The 4384-nt window shown below is 33.8% G+C and overlaps 1 protein-coding gene and 1 long non-coding RNA gene across 2 annotated transcripts in view; one reads left to right on the top strand and one right to left on the bottom strand.

Moving 5' to 3' along the window:
• Positions 1-484: 484 nt before the first annotated feature.
• LOC127854254 (uncharacterized) lies at positions 485-4236 on the bottom strand. Its single transcript, XR_008036990.1, has 4 exons — positions 4166-4236; positions 2007-2083; positions 1440-1629; positions 485-640 (listed from the first exon to the last, which is right to left on the bottom strand). It is a non-coding gene; the product is annotated as an uncharacterized LOC127854254 (long non-coding RNA).
• A 122-nt stretch (positions 4237-4358) lies between these two features.
• LOC127852499 (sushi, von Willebrand factor type A, EGF and pentraxin domain-containing protein 1-like) overlaps positions 4359-4384 on the top strand; it is a 34376-nt gene continuing 34350 nt past the window's right edge. The window contains exon 1 of the mRNA XM_052386457.1: positions 4359-4363. Coding sequence (XP_052242417.1) covers positions 4359-4363 — 5 coding nt within the window. The remainder of the gene's footprint in view (positions 4364-4384) is intronic.

Genomic DNA, 4384 nt, shown 5'->3' with positions numbered 1-4384 from the left:
TGGATTTCCTCTCCATATGGAAAGGTGTGTTTGCTTACACTATAAGGATTTTTCCAGTAACAGCAATATTGTTTACAATTATTTCTGTCAACTACATTTACTATTATCAACTAGTATAAAAATGTAAAACAAACAGATAAAGTCAAATACATGTACATGTGTACAAAGTACACGTGCTTGGAAAGTGGAATTATTTTATCCCAAATTTATTCAAGAAAGAGTAATGTACAAAAACATTATTTAGCTTAATAATAAAATTAACAATAATGTTACAGATATTAACACTTAAATTGTTCTTTTCAAAGTTTCCATGATAAATTAATTAAGAATACATCAAAATTTACATTGGCTAATGTTGCTACTGATGATTTAAGGGAAAACAATTTTTAATTTTCAACAACTAAACAGTTTCATGTACTCGTAACTACATACCTACCAAGCAGTTAAGGTGTGCTGGTTTATATTCGCCGGCTGTATGCCCGTTTCTTACATCACAAGCTGAATGTTGACTATCATCTTCTGTATGTAGTTGTAGCCTTGGGGAAGCCATCATTGGTGATGGAACCCGAGAAGTTAGCACACAACTACTCCGCAGGGAATCTGCCAGGTGGCTGGACAAAGGTGATGGGGCAATGCACATCTGTAATTGTTATGTTTAAGTTTATGGTTTATACAATATGAATATTTTACACCGCACTTATAACTGAAATCAAACACAGTTTGAACTGGATATATATATACGTGTATATGCTTGCTTATTTGCTATTGTTAGTCCAAACATTAACATATGAAAAATGAAATAATTTAATGTGATGTTTGAACTCCAGGAATGATCTGTATCTGAGATGTCTTCTGTGACTTGAAGCCACAATCAATCCAACATTAATTTTTATTTAAAATAAATCGCCAGTTATAAAGTCTATGACAGTTATACATTGAAGTAATTAATCATCTAAACGCTTCATACATTTTTAAACCAAACCAATAAACTTTTCTTATCAATACCTTATTACAGTACATGAACTAACTACAAGACGAGAATCTGAAAAAACTACTGACCACCAAAAATGTCAAAACATATTTACAAACTCAACATTTGAGTGTTTTGGACAAGTTCTTCCTCGGATAAAATAAGAAATGTGAAGTATATGCATTTACGCATATAGTACTGTACATATTTTTCTAAAATATTTAACTCATTACAATTAATATATTATCAAAACAAAAAATGCTTACACTATTTGTCTCGAATCATAAGAAACATTAAAAACATTTACTAACACATGTTCCATATAGGTGAAAATACAATACAAAAATTTTAGGTTTCAATTCACTCTTATTAAAATATAATAACATTACGAACAGCTAAACTAAATAATGGTCTCACAGTGACAAATGTATATATAACAAGTATTTAATCATTTTGTTATAAAATGTACCTTGTTGGAATGATATGCCACACTCTTTAAAAGGCAAACTTTTTGCGGTTTGTCAGATCCGAGCCAAATATTTGCACAGCGGTTACCTCATGACTCTCAATCACATCTCAGATGATCTGTCCTCTGACAAAGTGCCGGAGGGCTGTCTGGGCTAACTATGGTGACCTTAAGCCGAATCGAACGTAGCTGCCTAGAAGGTAACCGATGCAGACTCATCACTGTACATGTAACAACATGACATAAGAAAACAGATTGAGCCACATACATTAATTTTAAAATGTAAACATTGTGACTGTCACTGTCATCCAACTTGTGCATGTGAGGTTGATCAACCAGTTCCAAAATAATAGAACTAGCTGGATGTATATGTAAACCTTTTTTTTTCAACATGTTTCACACCAAAGAATATCTTGCTCCAAGCTGTTTTGCACCTCCATATGTATAAATTCCTTCTTTATTTGAATCTAACCTTTGAATGTGGGGTTTATGGACAAATTCCCTATAAACTGAACTAGCCTGAGGTACATGAAATCTTTTTTTTCAAAAGGTTTTTACAGAAAAGAATACCTTTATCCATGTAGTTTTGAACTCCATGCGTCAGTTCTGGATGTAGGCCATCTGGTTCAACATCTTAGTCGTGGACACTGCAGTCATCAAGAACTGTATAATATTATTATAACAAGGGACAAAATTGTCACAAAACCAGGTTTTCATTGTGAAAAAAAAATCTGATAAAGGGAGAAAACTCAAACTGAACTTTTGAAATGAACAAACAAAACTAACCCCCTTTGTAAGTTTGTTTTTAAAAAAATCTATTTTTAGTCGTGGCGACCCTTGACATTGGAGATATTGACGTGATTCTTTCGTGCGACACGCCGTCCCATGATGGTGAACAAATGTGCCAAATGATTTTAAAATCTCACAATGAATGACATAGTTATGGCCAGGACAAGCTCATTTATGGCCATTTTTGACCTTTGAACTCAAAGTGTGACCTTGACCTTGGAGATATCGACGTAATTATTTCGCGCGACACACCGTCCAATGATGGTGAACAAATGTGCCAAATGATTTTAAAATCTGACAATGAACGACATAGTTATGGCCCGGACAAGCTTGTTCCGCCCGCCCGCCAGCCAGCCAGCACGTCAGCCAGCCAGCCCGCCCGCATTCGCCAATCTAATAACCAGTTTTTTCCTTCGGAAAACCTGGTTAATTTTTCCTTCGGAAAACCTGGTTAAAAAGTAATATCTTATTTAATTAGGACAGTGAAAAGTCAAACTGAGGACAGTGTAGCATTCAAATAGGGACACGCAGCAATGCAATGCGGTGTAGTTAGTTATATGTGACCCATCCTGTTCAATTTAAGTGGATAACTGGCACATATTGCAGATAAAAGTTTTTATGAGCCCCACTTTAAAGGGGCCTTTTCACAGATTTTGGCATTTTTTAACTTATTCATTAAATGCTTCATATTGATAAATGTAAACATTGGATCGTAAAAGCTCCAGTAAAAAATCAAGAATAAAATTAAAAAAGGAAAAGAACATGGCCCGGAGCAGGTTTCGAACCAGTGACCCCTGGAGTCCTGCCAGAGTCCTGAAGTAAAAAACGCTTTAGCCTACTGAGCTATTCCGCCGAGTACACATACTTGACGTATTTTATACCTTATATAAGCAATATTCGTAGTTTCACAAAATTTAACGACAAAAACAGAACTCTCCAAATTATTCAATCGTTTCGCGTTTGCAACGCTTTATAATTTTTAGGTTTTAAAATCGTCAAAAGATGCATATAATGGCTATATTAGACCATGGTAAATGTTCAGTATTACTGTTTCCTCACAAATATCATAACTAAAATGAAAATTTGCGAATCTGAAACAACTTTTTTCAATTTTGTCAATTAACCAAAGCGTGAAAAGATCCCTTTAAAGACAAATTTAATCCCTTAGCCAACAATATACATGGCACAGACAAATTCATTCTTTGAAAAGCTCAATACCTTATAAACATTAGAAAAAACTTTTTTACGCATGCCACAATGTTCAAAGAGAATTGTCTACATAACAAAATGACAAATATCCAAAAAATTGTCACAGATTCAAACAGAATATGTCCAAATGACACAGGTGCCCTACATTCCACTTATGTCTGAAAACTCCAATAATGTCAAAACATGTATTATCATTACTCACATATCCTTAAAATATAGCTTTCAGTTATAATTTTTGATTGTCTCAGTGGTAACATGTTTGATTTTGTTACCAAAAGTATATAGTCAAATTCCTTGGACCAGTTTTATTAAATATAGTAATTATAGTCCTAGGCTATGACAGATTTTCACAATAGTATTCATAATGCCTTCAAAAATTAACACACTACTTAATACAAAGTACTCATTCACAGGGCTTTTTTTCCTATTTTTGTGGAGCGGCCTTGGCCCCAACCCTCCTTTTGTGAAAAAAAGAGTCGCAAACAGTTCAAAATTGTGAACAAATGAGTCAAAAACTGTTCAAAATTGTGAAATAATGAGTCGTGAACTTTCTTAAGTTTTGAAAATTTGAGTCACAAACTTCTTGAAATTGTGAAATTTGAGTCGCCAATTTCTCAAATTTGTGAAAAACGCCCATTCTCACAGAAGGAAAAAGCCCTGATTTAGCTATCTATGATGCATGTTGTTTTATCACCATGATCCGTACAAATTATTTATCTCAGAGTCCTCACTTCTTTGAGTATTGCAGACTGCCTGAGCTGGGTAATGTAGTCAAGTGAATTTCTCCAAGCTCCGACATCAGTGTATAAGCAAACTTGTCCTGAGATTAAAAAATTTATACTAAAACACATAAAAATAAAAATCATACTCATGACTTAATGAAGAGCTTGAAACCTGTATAGATCTCATGTCAAATTAATTAATATGCTGTAATAGTTGAATAGTGAGTA

Source organism: Dreissena polymorpha, chromosome 12 (assembly GCF_020536995.1).
Source record: "Dreissena polymorpha isolate Duluth1 chromosome 12, UMN_Dpol_1.0, whole genome shotgun sequence".
Taxonomy (NCBI): Eukaryota; Metazoa; Mollusca; class Bivalvia; order Myida; family Dreissenidae; genus Dreissena; species Dreissena polymorpha.
This window is presented reverse-complemented; position numbering and strand designations above follow the sequence as displayed.